This window comes from Natator depressus, chromosome 4, assembly GCF_965152275.1.
Source record: "Natator depressus isolate rNatDep1 chromosome 4, rNatDep2.hap1, whole genome shotgun sequence".
In the NCBI taxonomy this organism is placed as follows: Eukaryota; Metazoa; Chordata; order Testudines; family Cheloniidae; genus Natator; species Natator depressus.
In genome coordinates, this window is record NC_134237.1 from 79,092,057 (window position 1) to 79,112,754 (window position 20,698).

Consider the following 20,698-nt stretch of genomic DNA (forward strand, 5'->3'; position numbering starts at 1 on the left):
AGTAAATTTGAGCTCTCCAATGGGCAACCTGTGGCAAATCAGTTAGAGCCTTATCTTCAGAGGTGCTGTGCATTGAATTTAGTAGGGATTGAGGGTGCTGAGCGCTCTGAACATCAGGCCTTTAATTTTTCTGTGCCTCAGTTTCCCCATCTTTGAAAAGGGGAATACAACACTCTTGTGAGGATGGTGAGGATTGATTCATTAATGTTTTAAAGTGATTTGAGATCCCCAAATGGAAGGTGATAGAGAAATGCGAAATATAATAGTGCATGAGAACCTAAGTGAAACTAACTCACTGGGTTTTTATTGTCCAAGCTGAAAGAAATGCAAAAGTACAAAAATAGAATAAATGGTAAAAAGTCAATGAGAGTTTTATGCAAACTTTTTGGACCAGGAGCAATGTCTTTCACCTGTCCATAAAGTGCCATGGGGTTGCGGCTGGCTGGGTATGAAAACAAATACAAGTTTTTCCTTTGTAATAATCTGAGGTGCCACTTCCAAGGGAGGTAAGGCAGGGGTGGGCAAACTTTTTGGCCCAAGGACCATATCTGGGTATGGAAATTGTTTGGCTGGCCACTAATGCTCATGAAATTGGTGGTTGGGGTGCGGGAGGGGGTGAGGCCAGAAATGAGGTTCCCGGCTAATGGGAGCTGAGGGGGGCGGCGCGGGCAGTGTGTGGAGCTCCCTGGCTGCCCCCAAGTGTAGGAGCCGGAGCGGGACATGCCGCTGCTGCCGGGAGTCGCGTGGAGTGGGGCAAGCCTAGGACCCTGCTCCCCGGCGGGAGCTCAAGGGCGGGATGTGCGGCCCCCCCCCCAAGTTTGCCCACCCCTGAGGTAAGGAGTTTTGTTTTTAACACCGCCTTTGTAGCTTTGGGAACACTTGTACAGCTTGTCATACCAAGAAAGAGAGAGCAGAGTTTCATGGGCCCTTGGGCACAGGAGGAGAAGCAGAGCTAAGGGGAGGGAGGAGGAGCAGAGACCAGGAATAGAGACGCCCAGGGAGGCAGGCTCTGGTGGCTGCACTTTTATCCCTCCTCCCTTAGCAAACCTCAGGGCAGCCCTGCCCGAGCGGTCGCCGTTTAGTTCAGGCACGACCCCCCTCCCCTTGGTGTCTCCTCCTAGGGAGGGTTCATTTCCCCGGGTTAGCTCCAGCCGCTTTGCAGCTCCTCCCCCAGCCGGGACCCCGCTACCTGCCCCTCACCGGGATACCGGAGCAGGGAACTCGGCGCCCCGAGATGCCCTGTCTGGAGACAGGGTAGAGCATGCCCGGAGCTGGGAGAGGAGCCGGGAACAGGAGGTAACGTGCGTCTGCAGGGCTCTGCAGCCCCACCCGCCCCCGGGAGCTGGCTGGCTGCAGAGCACGAGGCTAGGTGGGGAGGGGGCGGCAGGTTGTGCAGGAGGCGCCGGCGCCTAGCACCGCTTTGCACCTCCCGGGGCGGCAGGTGGGTGGGGCGCACGCGTGCAGCGGGGGGGGGGGGGGAATAGGAGGCAGCCTAGGCCTGTGCTGGGGAGAGGGGCAGCGCCAGGGGCAGCCCGCCCGGTGGGTGTGCGTGTGTGTGGGGGGGAAGCTGCGCCCAGCTCCGCCCTGCCTTGATGGGGGCTCGGGGGTGTCTCTTTCGTGCAGAGGCTGCGGCGCCCCGTAGCCGCCGCAGCGATGCCTCGGAAGGCGGAGAAGTTTCTGCAGATCGCCCCGCACTCCCTGGCCATCGTCCTGAGCCCCGGGGCCGCGCTGGAGGCGGAGGAGGGGCGGCAGGACGGAGACCGGCGACCGCCGCCGCCGCCAGGCGAGGAGCCGCCCCGGCTCGGGCGCCACCACATCGGCTACGAGATCTTCGCGGACTTCAAGCAGGAGAACATGCAGCACTTCTGGAACCCGCGCGTGACGGCGGCCGTGGCCGAGACCTTCTTCCTGGGCTGGCTGGACGAGCAGGTGCTGCTGATCCAGGGCAAGGAGGAGCACCTGGAGGTGCTGCGGGAGGGCTGGACGCGCCGCTCCCTCAAGCCTCCCGCCGGCTTCCGCATCAAGTGCCTGGGTAAGTGCTGCTGGGCTCGCCGGCGTCGGGGCAGCCCCCTAACCGGCCCCCCACCCGCGCTCGGGGCAGGTGCCTGGTGCCTTGGCTCCCGCTTGCCAGGAGGGAGAAGTTTGTGCCCAGACTCTGCAAGCTCCCCCCTCCATACGCTCGGTGCGCTAAAATAGCCAAGTCTCCAAGCAGCCACCACTGGTGTTTTAAACACGGCGTCGTCAAGCCCTACACGGAGCAGGTCTGCATGACGTGGTTCTTGAAAAGCTGGCAGTCTTTGGTGACTCTTTCCTCCAGGTACACTCGTTGTTTCTCCTGCCAGTGACGCTCACTACGGGTAGCAATGGTAGGAAATTCTGGATCAACAATCCCAGTGTAGATAAGGCCAAAATTTGTGTGTGGGAAATGTGAGACTCAGTACGTGCGAGGAAAGGCTGAAAGGGAGCTGGAATGGTGCTGATCCTGAATTGTGAGTGAGCTTGATATTAACCTAGCCCACGGTTCTCTTTGTTGTTGACCCGTTCTTTTTCTCCTTAGTTTCCCCTCAAGTTTATACATTTTTCAACTGTGTTTTTAATAACTATGCAAATCAGTTATATTCCGTTGTTTTAATCAGCAATTCATGATATTTCTTTTTAGCACTTGGGGTCAAAAGTTCAAGTAGTACACAAGTTCCTTGATATAATTTAGTCTCAGCCGCCCCTCTCAACATCATTGTTCTCTTATCTCCATCCAGGTTCAATGAAGGATTCCCTGTGCTAGGCTCTTCCTTCTGCTATAATGGATAAACTTTAATGCTTTTGCCATTCCTTAAATTGCACAAATCTCTGTACAATGCCAAACCTGTCCTGAGCAATGATAAATAGATTGTAAAATTTGCAGTACCCGACGGAATTTATCTTGCATGCTGAGATCTATTTCAAGGTATTACCTTTCTACCAGATAAGTGCATTAGTACAAAGCCACACTAGTGAACAACTTAACATTTCTGTGCCTATTCTTTATTTAGTGGTGCTGTGCACCGAAAAGACAATTTTCATACTTTTGCTTTCAACATATATATCCAGCAATATTTACTATGAACAAAAACATTGTGGTTAAGTGCCAGATTTGTGTTTTGATTTGGATTTTAGTAAGTTTTGAGTTTGGTAAGCAGTAGAAACTATGGACATTTCATTGTGATATTCTATTTTATCTATATAATCTCAGTACTTGTTAAATTTTTAAAGGACTAACTATTTGGAAACCGTGTGTTCAGTAGTCTGTTCAAATTCTCAAAACATTTGCCTCTACAGAAAAATAAACAAACATGTAAGCTATGCGATTCTGGACTTATGAATGATTTAAAAAAAATTGTTACTTTATAAAGATGCATACCACTTATTTTAAATAATTTGCATTCAAAAGTAGGCCAGACGGGCTACTAGTTAATCCAGTAACTGTAGTAGGATCACATTTCTTGAATATCTTTCTCTTTAGAGAGTGAAATTAAAACTGTAAATCAGACATATTTTAAAAAATGCCTATTGCTATTTGAAACATTAGTTACACTTAGTCTGATTCTGTTTTTTCCACTCATCCTTCTGGTTCATTTATATCACGGGTAGTCGATAGATAAAGCACAGGCCAAATCTGGACTTCCAGATGCTTTTGAATGGAACCTGAAATCTTTTTATTTACTTATTTTTATTTTCTCTGGAGTTTGGACCTTGGCTATATTTTGACCAAGAAATTTGGACCTTGACACAAAATAATTGACTTCCAGGCTCTGACTTATATTGCAGCTTCACAACAAAAAGATGAACATGTTGATGGGGAACTTCTGAAAACTGACAAATTTCCAGATGCTCCTATAAAACGTTATTAAATGTGAGTAGTGGCACTTGAATTAAGGTTTGACCTTTAACTAACCTGTTAGAGTAGTAGTCAATTAATTACAACAGAAATATTCCATAGTTTTATAATCTGTAGTGCAAAAAAAACACCCCAACACATTGTAATTTGGGTGTTCTGGGTGGCTTGAGTTTGTATGTGCCAGGATAGGCATTTTTATGGTAAAGAAACAAAGGATTGGACTAGGAGTGAATTTCTTTTGCAATTCAATAAATGGCCTTTGAAACTATAATTGATGTGTATCATATTTTGATGAGTGAAGTTCTAAATAATGGTGTCTTTCCCCAAGAGAGAGAGACGTATTCATGCAGTATTTCTGCCTGTAGTCTAGGAATTAGTGTATCCTTCTGAGTTTAAAAAGAGAGCATTTTGTTTTCAGTATTTGTTCTAACTTGCTAAAGTACAAGGAGTTAAGCTGTGGCTCTCCACTGTGTGTTGGGGCAATGAAGGACGACTCAGGATCTGAAATTCTGATGGGTAACTACCACCTAGGGTAATTTACAAACTGTAGCTCTCACAATTTCACTTACAAAGGGAAGACCTAGTTTCAGGGTTTTATTTACAGGTGCAAATGTTATCACTTTCCATGGTTAATATGGTTGACTGTGAAACAAGCTACTTTTTCTTTGTTTATCAATTCTTTACCTCTTGTACTTTATACAAATGGTCTCCCCAAACAGCTTACAGAGTTATGAGGATGCTCTCAGGTTAAAAATTGTGTATCTTTTTAAATAAGACATTTCCTTTCTGGCGCGAATTGCTTGAGTAAAGGTACTGGGGGAACAAAGTTTAAATGTCTTATTTTTTGTTACTTAAAATCTCAACCTCAATTCTGATTTAATATAGTGTTTTGGTATTTAATGTGTCTTGTCCCCAGCCCCCCTTTTTTAGAGTGTATAATTGATGTGTAATAATTGTGTATTACTTTGTATTACTGTAACACTCAGTAGCCCTAGTCATAGACTTGGACCCCTCTGGGCTAGTCACTCTACAACACAGAATGAAAGATGGGTCCTGCCCCAAAGAGCCTACAATCTAAGGGTATGTCTACACTATGAAATTAGGTCAATTTTATAGAAGTCGATTTTATATAGTCGATTGTGTATGTCCACACTAAGCGCATTAAGTCGCCGGAGTGCGTCCTCCCTACCGTGGGTAGCATCGATTTACAGAGCGGTGCATTGTGGGTAGCTATCCCACAGTTCATGCAGTCTCCGCTGCCCATTGGAATTCTGGGTTAAACTCCCAGTGCGGGTGGTTTTGGGTACATGTCATCAGGCCCCCCTCCCTCCCTTCATCCCTCCCTCTGTGAAAGCAACGGCAGACAATTGTTTTGCGCCTTTTTTCCTGGGTTACCCATGCAGACGCCATACCATGGCAAGCATGGAGCCAGCTCAGCTCACCATCACCGTACATCTCCTGGGCGCTGCTGGTAGATGGGGTACTGCATTGCTACACAGCAGCAGCTCCTTGCCTTCATGGCAGGTGGTGCAGTAGGACTGATAGCTGTCGTACGTCTCCTGGGTGCTCCTGGCAGACCTCGGTGAGGTTGATCAGGGGCGCCTGGACAGACATGGCTATTCTCCTCTTAGAGCATCAAATGGGAGCCAGAGACTCCAGGTCATTCTCTTCTTTACGTTTCGTCTCATGGAGATTCAGTCCTGTCTGGAATATCATGCCAGCTGGAGGCTTCTGCCTCAGGCTGCTCTCCCAGCCGGCAGCACCGCACGGTCGCATCTACCCCAGCCTACCCCTTGCTCCCATGGCTTATGAAGACTGGACAGTAGTAAGGAGCAGTTCATCTATAGTCTGAGCAAGTGCAGAATTGTGGTAGAATATGCCGTTGGATGTTTAAAAGCTCACTGGCACTGTTTGCTGACTAGGTTAGACCTCAGCGCAACCAACATTCCCGTTGTTATTGCTGCTTGCTGTGTGCTCCATAATATCTGTGAGAGTAAGGGGGAGATGTTTATGGTGGGGTGGGAGGTTGAGGCAAATTGCCTGGCGTCTGATTTTGAGCAGCCAGACACCAGGGTGATTAGAAGAGCACAGCAAGGTGCACTGCACATCAGAGAGGTTTTGAAAACCAGTTTCATGGCTGGTCAGGCTTCGGTGTGACAGATGTGTGTTTCTCCTTGATGCAAACCCGCCCCCTTCGTTGATTTTAGTTCCCTGTAAGCCAACCACCCTCCCCCCTTCGAAATAAAGTAACTATTGTTTTGAAACCATGCATTCTTTCTTTATTAATTTAAAATAAAAAAAAGATAATGGACAAGGTAGCCTAGGTGTGGTGGAGGAGGAGGGAAGGACAAGGTCACATTGCTTTATTGTAGCCACACTGAGAATCAAACTGTTTGAATGACAGCCTTCTGTTGCTTGGGCCATCCTCTGGAGTGGAGTGGCTGGGTGCCCGGAGCCTGCCCCTCCAAGTTCTTGGGAATCTGGGTGAGGAGGCTATGTAACATGGGGAGGAGGGTAGGTGGTTATACAGTGGATGCAGCAGGGGTCTGTGCTCTTGTTGGCTTTCCTGCAGCTCCAGCAGACTCTTCATCATGTCCGTTTGCTCCCCAAAAAATGCTTCATCATGTCCGTTGGCTCCTCCATTAGCCTCAGCATTGCGTCCTGCCTCAGCTCTTCGTGCTCACTTAATGCTTTCCTGGACTCTGCCACTAAATGCCTCCATGCGTTCAGCTGTGCCCTGTCAGTGCGGGAGGACTGCATGAGCTCAGAAAACATGTCGTCATGAGTGCGGGTTTTGTTTTTTTTTTGTTTTGGCCTTCTAATCTGCAATAACCTCAGGGACGGAGATGATGGGGGAGCGCAGAAACATTCTATGCTCTACGATTCTGGGAGGACTGCATGGTCACCTGTGCTGCTGAGTTTGCCACGCTGACCAAACAGGAAATGAAATTCAAAAGTTCCCGGGGCTTTTCCTGTGTACCTGGCTAGTGCATCGGAGTTCAAAGTGCTGTCCAGAGCGGTCACAATGGAGCACTCTGGGATAGCTTCTGGAGGCCAATACCATCGATTTGCGTCCGCACTACCCCAAATTCGACCCAGCAAGGTCGATTTTTAGTGCTATGCCCCTCGTCGGGGAGGAGTACAGAAGTCGATTTTAAGAGCCCTTTAGGTCAATGGAACGGGGTTGGCTGTGTGGATGCAGTCATTTTTAAATCAACCTAACGCGGCTAAATTCGACCTAACCCCGTAATGTAGACCAGGCCTAAGTATAAGACTAGAGGCAACAGATTAATTTGGTCAGATGGGGAGGAATACTGGTAAGGAAACAATACTGGTCACATGATAGGCAGTTGTCTCAGTGCACCAACTAGCTGTTCGTTGTCAAGCTTTTTGTAGGCATCATCGCGCAGGAGAGTTTTAAGGAGGGTGTGTTAGTTTTGCAGATTTTATGGGGTGCTCCTCCCAATCATAGCATGAAGATGCTTGTTTGAAAACTTAACAAGTGGGCAGTGGAGGCTGGCATCATGGACTGATTGTAGGCAACTGTTGACAACTCAGTAGCAAATGAGAGATGATAGGCAAGATGGGGTTTGACTGTGAGGGGCCTTTAAAGTGAAGACAAATATCTTATATTTGGTGTGATAGAGAAGAGGGAGCCAGAAGGGGTATGAATGACAGAGGTGACATGGTCAAAGCAATGAGCTAGGAAATGATCTTGGCAGCACCATTCTGAGTGGGTATGAGTAGGGCAAGACTGCATTTGTTAAGGCCTGAAAATTCACTGATCAAGATGAGAGCCTGGATGAGAATTTTAGCTGTGGGGATGGATAGGAAAGGTAATCTCTTAAAGATGTTATGCAGGCAGCTTTGGCCAAGATACAGCCGTAGCCTGGAAGGGAGGACCTAGGACTAAACCCATGGCAAGCCTTATATCTTAAAAGTCAATTGACGGGCTTTTTTTCCATATTTGGCAGAAATTCCCTCTGACCCAAGCCAACAAAGGGTATGTCTACCCAATAGCTGGGAGGGTGCTTAACAGCGTGGGTACATACCTGTGAGTTCTGCTCAAGCTAGCACTGGGAAATAGTACCCCGGTGGGACTGTCCTTAGGTGGCTAGCCTGAGTTGCTTCCTGTGCCATGGCAGCCATGCTGCTATTTTTAGGTGCTAGTTTGGGCAGAGCTAGCATGTCTGTCCACCCATGGTGGGAAGCCTCCTCCCAGCTGCTGTTTAGACATAACCAATAGGGATGTGAGGGGTAGTATAGGAAGTCCTCTCTTGCTGGTGGAAATGGAGCCCTCCTTCACCCTCTTCAAAGGGGGGTAGGGGAGAGGGGAAATGATGGGTGGGGAATTGGGACAAGAGTTGCCCTAAATGCCAGTAGCCGGCAAATGGGTGTGTATATGGAATCTCCCACCCCCAACTCAAAATGGCTGTTTTTAATTTAAAAATAAAATGGGCCTGAAACCTGTTCCTTGTCTTCACCCACCCTTTGGAGTTGTCTGCTGGGGTTAGACCAGCTGCTAAGGTAGTTTTGTGGTGCCAGTAGGGTCAGAGAAGTGGGGCACTTTGGTGGGAGGCTTGGGCAGACCAAGTCTAGGGATTAATGGGGCTTGTGTAGGGGAGGGGTAATGGTGGTAGCTTCTGTTTTATTTTGGGGCGGCTGTGGAACTTCAGCTTCCTTAGCGCCAAGGGTTGTTGGATGGTGTCCTATGACTCTAACGTTACTAATCTGATGCTATGGTTACATAGAATGAGAAATGGAATGTACACAGGTAATTGTATCCTTCCCATTAAAACGGAGTTATAACTCTAGTTCAAAAGTTTGTTAATAAGTAGCCTTGCTGAAGTGTGAAAAACATTCATTTTGTGGTTTTAGCTGATGTTCTTTTGCATTTATAAAATACCAGAACCTAGAGTTTGCATGTGATTTAACCCCTCTCCCTCTGACAGAACATAACTCAGCATTTGATATAAACTATGAAGCTACAATTGGAATGTATGAGAGTGCCTGTATATAAAATATATCTTTAGTTGCAGTTAATAAGATGGAAAAGACTAAACTGCCACCAAGTGCACGTGTGTGACAATTTCAGACCATTTGTACATAGCCACACTTGCATGTACTGAAATGCAGGTAGAAGTTTGAGAGCAAAGAAGTTATATTGCTAAAGAAGAAGCAAATCAACTGGGCTAGTTCTGGGGCATGATCATCTTTTAAATGTGTAATTGCATTTTCAGCATAATTAGGTGCCTAAAGTGTGAATGATTGCGATTTATTTAAAAGAACTCTGATGCTTTGTTCTCCCTTTTTACAAGTCAAAGTGCTGAGGGGTAGATTTGAAACTGAAAATATTTAATTTTTTGTGTGTGTATTTTTACATACTCTAAAACAATGACAGAATAAGCATAACCAATCATAAGTTTCAGAGTAGCAGCCGTGTTCGTCTGTATCCTCAAAAAGAAAAGGAGGACTTGTGGCACCTCAGAGACTAACGCATTTATTAGAGCATAAGCTTTCGTGAGCTACAGCTCACTTCATCGGATGAGAGCTGTATTTTATAATTTTAAAATTTATTTTATCATATAGTCTATAATTGGTGAGTGGATATTTGGGAGCTGAATGGAAAACTCTAGCTAGAACTTCAGTGGCTTTTGGGTCTGAGGCTGGAGCTGTTTTATTGTTTTGGAAGTGATGATTGTACAGAGACCAAAGAACAGTAGGCTGCTCAGCTACTGGTGTGGCTACCACAATGCAGTAATTGCATTGAACACTGTTGCTGTGGTTGACCTTGGTGCTGTCAGTTACTTCTGTCTCTGCCATGGCAGGATAGCCATGTAATCCTGTGAAACACAGTGGATTCAATTCCTGCTAATGGTAGTGGTATTTTTTTACTTATTTTTGCTTGTTTGGACACTTGAGGAGGAGGGTTATAACTTTCTGCCCTGCACCAAGATTGGTGTGCGTGTGTGAGAGAGGGCTGTGGGTGGGGAAGTTTTGGAGGTATATGCTTTCTGTCCTGGAACAATCAGTGTCTCCCTGTTCCCTCCTTCACTTCCTCCACTGCCATGTGCAGGAGGTGTCTCCTTTCTTTCTCCTCTAAGCTCACATGAATGGCATGCACAGGTGTGTGTGAGGCTGGAGAGGTCCAGACAGGTCATCCGTCTTCCCTTCTCTTGTATAATGTAAGTGCTAACATTGTGCAGTCATTATAGATGCACCCTTGTTTTTAGGGTTTAGGTGAAGTTGCTTAGATCTGTGGTGGTGGTCTGAGGTCCAGGACTGGATTGTGGAATAAGATATTGAGGGTGAGATTGGAGACAGTGGTTCATCAAACTGTTGTTTAGACACTAAACCACGATTTAAGGACTTCAGTAGCTCAGGCATAGGTTAGGGGTTTGTTAAAGGAGTGGGTGGGTGAGATTTTGTGGCCTGTGTTGTGCAGGAGATCAGACTACTAGACGATCATAATGGTCCCTTCTGACCTTAAAGTCTATGATTCTATGAAAAGGGAGTGAGAAATTAACAAATTGCACAGAACAAGAGGAGATATCTGCATAATGTCCAAATAATTCCTTTAACTCACCCAGATTTAAAAACAAGTAGTTTTCACGTATTTCTGAAAACACAGTTTCCAGTTCAAGAGCTGGGGGTGACAGTGATATTGTCAGTGCTGTGCTGGTGCATGTGAACCAGAAAGTAAATGGGTTTAAGGTACATGTGAGATTGTAATGTCCAAGTATTCTAGTTTGTGCAGTAATGTAGGCTCTTGCCCTATTCTAGTGTAGTACAAATAGGGTGACAATATACTTAATACTGTACTTGCAATGTTGTGTCTCTTAGGAGTGTTCAGTGCTTCTGTTGTGGCTTTCATACGCTAACTGGTTGTATTGTAACAGCTTGTAATGCTTCCATTTTGAAGCTGATATTCAGGAGTTAGGAAATTATAGGGTGTGTCTAAATTTCTGCCTTGGATGGAGAGAGAGCTTTGGAAAACATTTGAAGACTTGGAGCAAGCTGAGTCTGGCATACTAAGGGTACTGATGGGGAAAACGGTTACTTTATGTGAACTAATAGCTGCCAGGCATGGAATTAATCATGTGTGGTTGTAAGCTTACTGATGGTAAGCTTTCTTGTAACTTTGCAATGTCCTGTAACTTTACGTCTTTAATGAGTGTTATACAATTAATGATAGAAAAACACTCCCTATTTGACACCCTTTCCTTTGCCTCCACTATTTAATCTTTGTCATCCTTAACGCTGATCTCTCCTCCTTTTGTGTCCCCTGTGCCAACACAAATCAGCCTGTTGCTACCTCACCAACGTGGTTTGTGGGTGTTTCCACCTCAGCAGACATCTTTTCATGTCTTCATCTCCTCTTGCGTTGCCCATTTGTAACTTCCTCCTTTATTGCTCATGCTTGATCTTTGGGTCCTAGATGTTCGACATGTTATAAAGAGGCATGGCCTTTCCATAAAATGTATGAAAGCCTTTCAAAGCACTATATTAACAGTGGATTAAAAAGACGTTACCAACCTTTACACTCACTCTTTTGGTCCTTCCCAAAAGTAGTCTCCCCACTTAAAAGCTGATATTTGAAACTGAATTTTCAAGAATGGCTGTGCAATAATTAAACTAAATAGCACCAGTTAGCACAGTCAGCTCTGTGGAGCATTGTCCATTGTTTGTATGCTACCATGCATAACAGTGGAGAGGTTGTTACTATTACAGCTTTTTGAGTTGAAGCAAAGTGCTTCCATTCTCTGCTTTCCTCCTTCCCAGCGAAAAATTAACACCCCACTAATTTAGCTTTAGAAATTCTTTCACAGTGATTTTCTAGTCATTGGTGGTTGACTGTAGGATGTGTAGGCTACTGGACATTAAATGTTATTGATTTATAGCCAGTCATAAAACATGTATTTTTCTTTTTCTTAATTATCTCCTTTAAACCGTGAAAACTTCTTTTCAATGTGGGTGTGTTGGGTTTCATAGTAATAAAACCTCTGAGGAGGTTACCACACACTCCTATGCACCTTTTGTATGCCTCTTGTTGGTATTGCTATGGGAACTAAGGAGACTTTGGCAACATTTTCCCCCTTCCCCCCGGAGCTGAGTAGTGATCCCCAAATTTTTATTTCCATGAAGTATTAAGATTTTAAAAGAAGAATATAACAAGACTAATAAGATAGGGTGAACTTTTAAACTGACAGTATGATGGAGATGCTTACGAGTTTGTCGGAAGTAAGATTCTCCTCACTCAGGCAGTACTTCTACTAAGAAGTGCAGGATCATGTATTTAATGTATCTTGTAGTTTCTGAGAGTGGGGGAGGAAGAAAGATTCATAGGTAAGAGGGGGGGAGGGAGAGGAAGGAAGATTGGTAGACATTTGCCATGTATCGCTTGTCAGAAATAGTTTCATAAGCTAATATTTTGATCACCTGGCAGCGGAATTCTCTTTGAGCTGAGTAACACAAATTGGGTTTGTGCATTTTCCTTACATTAAGCAACTGTATACGGTGTGTTTAGTTAATCATAGTTTTCAATACTTCACTGGGAAAATAAAAAGCATGGATAAAAAATACATCATCATTTTTCTTCTCTCACTCAAAGCATCTCCTGATCCAGAAGCAAAGCCAAATACACTGGTGCATTGTATTCGGTGTGCAACATGAATAAAGGATTTATAAGGTTAATGGGCAGCTAGCACTGTATCTCTCTCTCTCAGGGATTCTTATATGACCATTGTGGAAGGGTATGTGTGTGTCTGTCTCCTGTGATCGCTGCTGTTTTCTGGATGCCTACCAGCTCCTGACACTTCCTGTTGACATAAGAGGTCACAAGAACTGGGGGGACGAAGACGGGGATGGGACCTGTGGTCTTTTCTGTGTATCTGTGCACACAGTAGATGGGCACTTTTGGAGTGAGGGAAGTACTAAGAACTCTAACTCATTGTTACTTCAAAATAATTAACATATAAATTGACTCTTGTTCTCTTGGACTATTGTAGGCACTGCAGAGTGATTGCACTGAACAGTTGGTTTTCTTAAAACTTGTTTTCAAGATAGTACTTCCCCCTATAATTAAGTATGTTGCTTTTATGAAACTACAGTTGTTAATTCTGTAACTCTGCATAGAACATAAACAGGCTTGGGAGGGTTGTTTAACTTGAGAGATGTGTAAATGTTGACTTCAATTGACACACTGAAATTGATGGGGAAAAATAGATCAGTAACAGTCAGTGGGAGAGAAGCCCTCTGCAGCCCTGTTGTCATAGACCTGCTCCCCCACTCCTGTGAATGCAGGGCTGCGGAGGGCTCACTGGGGGGAGGGATAGCTCAGTGGTTTGAGCATTGGCCTGCTAAACCCAGGGTTGTGAATTCAATCCTTGAGGGGGCCATTTAGGGATCTGGGGCAAAAATTGTGGCTTGGTCCTGCTTCAAGCAGGAGGTTGGACTAGATGACCTCCTGAGGTCCCTTCCAACCCTGATATTCTATGATTCTATGGGCTGCTGCAGGGCTGGTGGCGCCCGATCCCTGCACAAGGTGTGAGGAAAGGCTGTGGTCCTCGTGGGACAGGGCGTAGATCTCCAGCCAGGAGTGGGAGGAGAATGATGAGCCATTGGCTGTGGGGGAAGGAGCCATTCAGCAGTGGGATGGCCTCCCCTGCAGTTGTCTTTGTGGCCTTGGCCAGGGATCTCTGATCTGCCCCACCAGGACCACAACCTTCCCCATGCTTTGAGCCTGGAGCAAGTGTCACTGGCTGCAGGACCTTGCAGGGAGCCCCAAGCAGCTCCTCTGTCACAGTCCTGCTCGCTCATTCACCAGTCGGGAGCCTGGGAGCCGTCGGGAGCATGGGAACCGTCGCAGGGCAGGAGCTGTTCAGCAGCACCCTGTGGCTGGGTGCTCATCCTCTTCCTTGCAATACTGGCTGGGAATCTCTGGTTCCCCAGGCCAGGACTGCAGCCTCCCCTGAACCTTGCCCCTGGTGACTCAGATCCCTTGGCCATGCTAGGAGCACCACACAGCCCTGCAGTCAGTCCTAGGAGCCCCTGTAGCCCTACTGTCAGCTACCCTAACTATAACCCCACTCCCCCCCCCCACTTTAATTTCCAGCAACTGTAAAACTAAAAAATAGTTTAAAAAAATGAAGACAATTATTAAAAATAAAAAATTGATATTGTTGAAATTAAAAATAAAAATCAAATTCTGCCAAGCCTAAACATAAACATATTTCTAGGCAGCAGAGTGAGTTTTCACTCAGTATAATCATGTGTAAGTATGGTATCTCTCTGTGCAGAACAGAAATACTGGGGTGTTATCTTGTGTGTGTATATATATATTCCTCTAAGGTGTGCTATATTTCCTGCTTTTGGTCTATAGCTAAAGCTTGTAATTATTTACTTCAGTACCCAATCCATTCAACGCAATTAAGTTATAGAAAGAAGTAAAGCTTATACTGTTTCTTTATAGATCTATTGAACTTCCATTCATTTTCTTTTGTTGATTGGTATTCTACTAGAGGGGCTCTCTGTAGGAACAGGAGTTCATGAAAGCACTGTTCCACTAGGAATTGAGCTGGGGGCTCTTGAGTAAGTCTTTTTCTTGGTAACGCAAATCATATAGAAGTATAAGCACCTTTGTTTATTTTAATAGTGATCCTTTCCGAGGAGCTACAATGTTATCATCTCAAGTTATTCACACAGACTATAAACCTCTCCTATCTTATACTGGCCAGAAGAATTAGTCTGCTTTAGATGAAGGGAACTCCGAAGCTTTAACCACATTCTTTTGTGCACTGAAGATAGCAATTTAGAAACAGAAACACAGAAGATGCAACTCAGAAATTGCAGCTGTCTTCCCAGTGAAGACACTTTGAGCTCAGCCCTGCATTCCTTACACACCCACATTTTCCACTGACTTCAATTAGAGCTTTGAGTGATGAAGGATGGGGCTCTTATTTGGAGTCAGCTAAAAACCACTGCTTACTGAAAGGAAAATGCTAGCAATAGATGGTGGTGAATTTACGGGGAACTATGGCTCTAAACACATGTGGACTGAGTGACAACGTAAACAACAATTATGCCTAAATGCTGCTTTGCAAGTAGATAAGATAAAATAAAATGCAAAGCTCTATCTAATCTTTATTTATCTTTTTTAAACCATTTCCCCTTTCCCCAGTATGGATATTGGTTGCTACAGTATTGCCACATTATCCAGTTTCCATGTTGAACCTGCTCCCTGGATGGGCCAGGTTTATGAATGTATTTGAATATGTTACACTTTTTTTTCTTCACCTCTTATGTAAGCACATTGTCCTCTACGCAGTGCACTCTATCCGTTAGCCTATGACATGGAGTTTAATGTGAGATCTAGGCTGGTGGCATATATATTTGTTTTGTTAATGCACCTGCAAGTGGTTGGTTGGCACATCTTATATATATAGAAAGGAAAAGAAAATAAATAATGTCCTGATGATGCTTGGCCAGATCGTTCATTATATTTATGTGTACTGCAACAATAAATGATTCTGACCCAAATGCTGCATTCTTAAAAGGATAAAAAAAATGGAAAGATTCTGGACAATCTTCCTCTCTCCTTCTCCCCCTTTTTTAAGAATCAGGATTCTAGTTCTGCCTCCAGGCTTCTCATGAGCCCATGTATGAATTTGGATTATGAACATTCTGTGCACGAGTGTACACAGTACACTAAATCTTTGTTAATTGAACTTTAGAGTTGTCTTTGGATGTATTTCAAGAAGGATAACTGGTATGTCAAGGTTTTAGTATAAAAGCTGTTACAAAGATACTGTACCCCCTTTAAGCAGTACAATGCAATTATTTGTTACCAAAGCACAACCTACAGAGAAATTACTTTCATTTGCTTCTTATCACAAAACACAGCAAAATTCCAAACACACAAGTCAAACACTGTATCCTTTTAGCTTAACCTTGTGTTCTGCTAGCAACTGATTAACAAAGAGAACACTTACTGTATCCAAATCACTTCTGCTTTTCCTTAAAAAGTTTATATAATTGAGATATGCTTCAAGACACTGAAATATCCATACTCTATTCTTATTTCTGTATATAACCTTAGTTTCTGTGATTTCATTAATGCAGACTTTTTAAATGCATTTCTTACTGCACTTAACACCTTAGGGCTCAATCACGAACTGGCCTATGCACTTGTTCAGGGGAGTAAGGACCCTATGCAGGCTACCATATCATTGTCACAACAAAAGAGAGGAGAGCAGGTAGCCAGAAGATTTTAGCTCAACTCCTTGTCATTCCCTCTCCTTTTCCACCCCGTCACCCCCCAATTGTGCATGCCAGCCCAACTAGGCTGGTGAAGAGCGGGGAGTAAACTGCTCCAAGATAAGTGCTGGTGCAGATTACTTCTCCTTCCTGGAGCAAGAGGGAACCGGGGAGCAAATTGTGGCTGAGTAACAATTTGGTCCCTATTCTGCTTCTGGGGCAGTGCAACTGTGCAGTATCCCTTCACTTAGGGTAGATTGCAAGGTGCGAGTGTTGTATACTTAAAGTTATATGTACTGTAATGTTAAACCAAACAATATAATAAAACATAAATTAGGGAATGAAATGAGTAAGCAATAAGATTCTTATGACTGTGGTTTAACACTATTGCAAACTTTAAATACGTAGTGAAGCATTAGATGCTTAGTGCTTCCAATACATTCAATGTGTGTGTTTAAACAGCACAGTTTGAAGTACCTTATTGGGACTATAAAATGGGCATTTCATCTTTAAAAGAGTTTTTTCTGAATTTCTATTCAAAGTACAACTCCTTGGAACACTTTAAATATGAAAAATTTATTTTGGCTCTTATTGTCTGCCTTCCTGTCCACTCTTTAACATCTACAGTTAGAATGATACATTTTTTTATACTCATTTTATCCTAATATACACAAAATTTCCATACAAATAGTCTTCAAAATCTGTGTTTTCTTTAAAAAGACCAATTTGTGTTTGGTCAACCCCTTATGATATCGCCTGTTAGGTTTTTACAATGCTTGGAAGACATTGAGCCAAAATGAAAAGCAGAAAGATGGCATAGGAGGGGAGGCATGTCCTTACTATAAAATGGCCTATTTGTGACTCCTCGTTTGTTTGGCACATTGATCTTATGGCTGTGTTAAGATTGTGATTAGGTCTCCTACTTGTCTGAACTCTGTAGTAATGCTAATTAGCTACATGGTTACAAGGCTGAGTTAGCCAGCTGCAGATGAGGATTTTAAGGTCTATATTAAATACGTATAGCAAATGGAAGGCAGCATCCAAAATATATTGAGTATCACTGACACTTTAGTTGTTAATTGCTTTTTTAAGGATGCTAGTATGCTGATAAAATCTCAGAAAAGAGTCTTAAATGATTTAGTTTCCAAAATTGAGTTTAAAATTAGCTTCACTGCTCCTGATCTCCCTGCCAACTTCATGGTTTGACAAATTTCCTTTTTATTATATAATCTTCCCAGTGTCATGTGAAAAGACTCTCACAAATGGCAAGGGAAACTGACTCTCTACTGCAGGAGACACAGTGGAAATGACCCAGCAAAAAGTGCTGACAAAAACACAAAGTAAACAAATTTGGAAAAAATAGGGAAAAAAATATTTCAGTTCTTGTAACAATATTGGGCAAAACACTTTCAGACAGAAATTACTTTTAAAAGGTGACAGTGACAATTTTAAAATCATGGAATCTCATCTTTAATGTCTAAAATTTCTTCACTATGAGTTTGAATATTTTGAGGAGAATGTTGGGGAGGGAGAAAGAATAGGAGACTGGCCAGGTTAGTTGTGAGGTGAACAAGTGCTTCACATGTGTTGTTTTGATGTAATGCAGCAGCAAGTCTGAAAGCTGCCAAACCTATTTAAAACACAAAATTGTCCGTCTTGTTTCTGGTTGATTACAGTACTGATGGTAGTTGTGTTGCTACATTTGCATTCATCTTTCTGAGAATTCCTCAGAATGTCACTGGGAAGCTGGGACGTCAATTTTCCTCTTTCAGTCAACCAGGTATGTGGTCGAAGGTGGTTCGAAAGAAAGAAAACATGGTGTAGGACTATGGGGTGTTAGTTTTCTTGATGGAGTTTAGTGTGCTAAATATCTGTAAGTCAGAATAAGGTGACTTGCAATTGGAGTTCTTGTCTCTTTCACTTTAATTTTCATTATTTGAGCAAATCGTGGAGACCTCCTAATGCATTCCCTGAACTTGGGTGGCATTTTCAGCATCTTGGGCACAACATCCCTGAATCATCACATAGTTAAGCCCATGTATAACTTCAACATGCCTTGACTGTGGGAGTATTCCCCTGCTTAAATTTATGAATACCATATGTTCTGTTTGTCTGTTTACTGTATGAAAGGAGGGGGTTAATTCAAGAAGAGGATGTCTGCACTTAGACAGGAAAGGGTACAATGGCTTCAGATAGCCATCCACCTGCCAACACTTAAGAGACAATGCAGGAGCCATTCACTTGATATCTTACCTCCATCCCCCCACCAAACTCATTGGACATGCTTGTCCCGGTTTGTAAACACAGAAGAACCAAACGAGCCTGGGATCCTGAGACAAAGGATCCTGGGAGGGGTGGGGAGGATAAGTGATTCCCTTTCTAGGGAGAGAGCAGCTGTTTGGGAGAGACAGTAAAGGGAGGCCTACCTAAGGCATCTGCCAAGGGATGGTAAGTCTCCAGGTAAGATACTCTGTATATAGACTGGTTTAAAAAAACCTTTATCTCTTACATTATTATTTGTTCCTACTGTTAAAATTAAACAGTACTTTGATTTCAGAAGGCTGTCTGACCACTGTATTCACTATTGGGCACAAGCTCCCGAAGGGAAGAACTGCAGATATCAAACTCAATTGGACCTGCTAGGCAAGCAGCATAGATTCATAGGTTACTGTAGCCCATGGCCTGGAGTGTGGGAGAATCATAGGGTTCTGCTCGAAGAGGTGAAGACCCAAGGCCTGGCACCTGAGAGTGTACATTCGGAGAGACTGGAGAAGGTTAAGAGGTGCAGTTAGCCCTGTAACTGTGTCCTGGTAGGACCACTGCTAGATCAGGGCCAGTGTTCTAATATTTTCTTTCCTGATGTGGTTATTGCTGTTCATTTCACTTCTGAAAAATAAACAGCAGAATATTGTGTCCAGGGTGCTGAAGAGGACATTAAGAATATGTGGAAAAGTACAATGGAAAAAAAGTTAACCACCTCAGTTGCAGTTATCCCAGACCCTTTCCCTGTGTGGATATTTGGCGCCATGACTGGGTCATTTTTCATCTTCAGCCAACCATCTTACATTAGTAACATTGTAGGTTTTTTAGCTGCTCTTTTAACTTTTCATATGTTCCTTCACTTGGAGTGGATCTGCAAATTTGAAAACTGTAGGGAGGTACATATCCATAGCAAGGTGCCTCCGTTATTTCTTTTGATCACTCATTTTGTGCTATATTGAAAGGGTGAAGGTTTTTAGCCAAACAAGGTGGAACTTTCTTGTCAAGTCCAGTCCTGGACTTTCTGTTTCTATGGTGTAATTACCAATTGATCTTTGTAATTTTTTGGGTGTGAACGATGAACAGATACTGCTCCTGAATGAAGCTAAGGTTGAAAAACTGCTAGAAAGCCTGCAAAGATGTGCTCTGTGATTACATTTCAAGGATAGCATGGAAGAAGAAAATACTTTGCTTTCAGAATCAGCGGTTTCATCAGTGTCCCGCTGTGATGCTCTGGACCTTGGGGTACACCCTATACCCCCATGTTCATCTTTGTAAAATGATTGTGTGGTATCCAATACAAAGTTTGTCATGTTGGGTGTCTTCGGAAGGCTCATGACGCACTGAGCACAGTTGTTGTTATAGTGATGTTATAGTAATTGTTACAGTAATGTTATAGGTTTATAATTTCATGTTTATAGTTCTGAGACTGAAAATGTATCCTCATGGCTTTAAAGCAAGCCCATGCAAAAACTCTCCAAGAACAGAGAGGCAGGCAGTTCACCTCTCGTCAGGGCATGGATGGGACAAACCCAGCCCAACCTCACAGGAGCAATGGACACTGGCTTACGCAGCAACAAAAGAATCTGCTAGACTCTTGAGGGAGTCACCCCCCCTTCCTTTGGTCGGTTTGGAACTGCGATGAGGTAATGCTCACCTGACTCGGGGGAGGGGGAGGGGCAAAGCCAAGAGGAAAGAAAGGACATGATAAAAGGGAGAGACATTTTGCCATGCTCTCTCTCTCCCACTTACATCTACAGACCCCACCACCACCACCATCACCACGCGACTGAAACACTGATCAAAGGGGAGAGCCAAGGATTGGAGTGGCCTAGCAGATCACGGGTCCAGATAACACCAGAGGGGAACGTCACACCTACTCTAATAGATAGTTTCATTCAAGGGAATATTTGACCTTAAAGAACTGCAAATCAGTTTCTACTTGCACTCTCTGAGAGGAGCATGAACCCTTTCCATCTTGCTGCTTTTGGTAATGTTTATGTTAGAATACTTATTCACTGTTTTTAATTATTTTAGTCCATTCAGTACCTTGTTTCCTACCTCTTCCTTTAACATGAGGCACGTCAGGTCAGAGGGAGAAACTCGTACACTAATGCTGGCTAATCACTATGCATTAATCACCTTGTGACAAGGTAGAAGGGAGCTTTGCAAGCTCCAGTGCCTGTGGGGTTAACGCAGACCCCTGAGTAATTAGGTGGACAGATAAAGTGAAGGGAAAATGGCTCTGGCAGTGACTAGTGAGGGGGAAGTGTCCTTTCCCATGGAAAGATCTCTGGCGATTGAGACCCA

At 44.0% G+C, this 20,698-nt stretch overlaps 1 protein-coding gene across 1 annotated transcript in view; it reads left to right on the forward strand.

Annotated features, from left to right (window-relative positions):
* The first annotated feature begins 1,150 nt into the window (after positions 1 to 1,150).
* Positions 1,151 to 20,698, forward strand: part of STOX2 (storkhead box 2) — a 225,428-nt gene continuing 205,880 nt past the window's right edge. Inside the window, exons 1-2 of the mRNA XM_074951241.1 lie at positions 1,151 to 1,296; positions 1,624 to 2,032. Coding sequence (XP_074807342.1) covers positions 1,654 to 2,032 — 379 coding nt within the window. The 5' untranslated portion in view covers positions 1,151 to 1,296; positions 1,624 to 1,653. The remainder of the gene's footprint in view (positions 1,297 to 1,623; positions 2,033 to 20,698) is intronic.